At 60.8% G+C, this 1698-nt stretch overlaps 1 protein-coding gene across 1 annotated transcript in view; it reads left to right on the top strand.

Moving 5' to 3' along the window:
• Positions 1–61: 61 nt before the first annotated feature.
• PTCH2 (patched 2) overlaps positions 62–1698 on the top strand; it is a gene marked incomplete at its 5' end in the record, with an annotated part of 6749 nt that continues 5112 nt past the window's right edge. Inside the window, 6 exon segments of the mRNA XM_009867264.1 lie at positions 62–183; positions 555–702; positions 932–1063; positions 1145–1300; positions 1424–1507; positions 1598–1698. Coding sequence (XP_009865566.1) covers positions 62–183; positions 555–702; positions 932–1063; positions 1145–1300; positions 1424–1507; positions 1598–1698 — 743 coding nt within the window.

The raw sequence follows: 1698 nt of genomic DNA, 5'->3' as shown, positions 1-1698 counted from the left end.
CTTGCTGCTTTCCTGCCTGTCCCACAGCCCTGAATCCCTGACACCTTCCCTCTGCTTGCAGAGCCCCGACATCCCAGCCGAGCTCTCGGGAGGCTGCCATGGTTTCTCCAGGAAGTTCATGCGCTGGCAGCAGGAGCTGATTTTAGGCGGCACAACCAAAGACTCCCAGGGCAAGCTGCTACGGTGAGAACCTCTGCAGTGCAGATGTCCCCAGGGATACAGCCACAGTAACCAGTCTCAGGGCGGTTTGGGGCAGGATTTCCTCACCCTTACCCTCATCCTCATCCTTATCCTCATCCTCATCCTCATCCAGCACCCACAGGGACCTGCTCTGTCTGCAGGAGGGGCTGCAGGGCTGTCCAGGAGAGCATGTGAGGCTGGCGAGTGTGTGGGGCTGTCAATCAGGGCAGTGCTTTGGAGCAGGGGTGGAATGGGGGGCAGAGTGCCTGGGTAATCTCCTGGGTGTCTGTGGTGGGGCTGGGAGCCATGGGGTGGGGGATGGACCCATTCCTGCATCCCAGCTGGTCCCAGCGAGGTGTGTGCCTGTCCCCCAGCGCCGAGGCCCTGCAGACCATGTTCCTCCTCATGAGCCCCCGGCAGCTCTTTGAGCACTTCAAGGATGACTACGAGATCCATGACATCAGCTGGAGTGAAGAGAAGGCGAGCACCATCCTGGAGGCCTGGCAGAGGAAATTCGTGGAGGTGGGCACTGAGAACAGCCCCCATGTGAGGTTAGGCAGGGGTGAGCCTTTGCATGACATCACCCTGTGCCTATGTTTCCATGTGGCCATGGGTCCTGGCATTGCTCTTTTTGGTCTGGTGTGTTGCTAGGGACGCTCAGTCGTGATGCCGACACCCTGGGTGGCTCAGGGAGGGGATGTACTGGGCAGTGGGGGGTCCTGACTCTTCTAACGGAGTGTGCCTCCGGCAGCTGGCACAGGACTCCATCCCACCCAATGCCACGCAGAACGTCCATGCTTTCTCCACCACTACACTCAACGACATCATGAAGTCCTTCTCTGATGTCAGCGTGATCCGGGTGGCCGGGGGCTATCTCCTCATGGTGAGTGTCCCCCCGCTCTCTGACCCCCACCATCCCTCCCTTAGCCCTTCCCATCCCCACTAACCCACCATGCTCTTCCAGCTGGCCTACGCCTGTGTCACCATGCTGCGGTGGGACTGCTCCAAGTCCCAGGGGGCCGTGGGCCTGGCCGGAGTCCTGCTTGTGGCTCTCTCCGTGGCCTCTGGCCTGGGGCTTTGCTCACTGCTGGGCATCTCCTTCAACGCGGCCACCACCCAGGTACGTGCTGGGGGAAGAACTGGGTACTGCAAGGCTGGTGGGACCTTGGGGACTGCAGGGTGACTGGGTCCGCACCCAAGCAGTGGCCGTGTCTCTCCACTGATGCCAGCTGTTCACTGGCAGGTCCTGCCCTTCTTGGCCCTTGGCATTTACATGTTCCTCTTGGCTCATGCCTTCACTGAGACCAGCCAGCACGTTCCCTTCAAGGTGAGCACTGAGCCCTGCCCACTGTCTGCCTGGAATCCCTCCCGCTTTTCCCATGGCCCCTCTCATCACCTCCTCCCTCTGTCCCCACAGGAGCGGACGGGTGAGTGCCTGAAACGCACAGGTACCAGTGTGGCTCTCACCTCTGTCAGCAACATGATCGCTTTCTTCATGGCAGCGCTGGTGCCCATCCC

The sequence above is a fragment of the Apaloderma vittatum genome, unplaced genomic scaffold (assembly GCF_000703405.1).
Source record: "Apaloderma vittatum isolate BGI_N311 unplaced genomic scaffold, ASM70340v1 scaffold30013, whole genome shotgun sequence".
NCBI classification, from domain to species: Eukaryota; Metazoa; Chordata; class Aves; order Trogoniformes; family Trogonidae; genus Apaloderma; species Apaloderma vittatum.
Note: the sequence above shows the minus strand (reverse complement) of the source record. Positions and strands in the feature narration are given on the sequence as shown.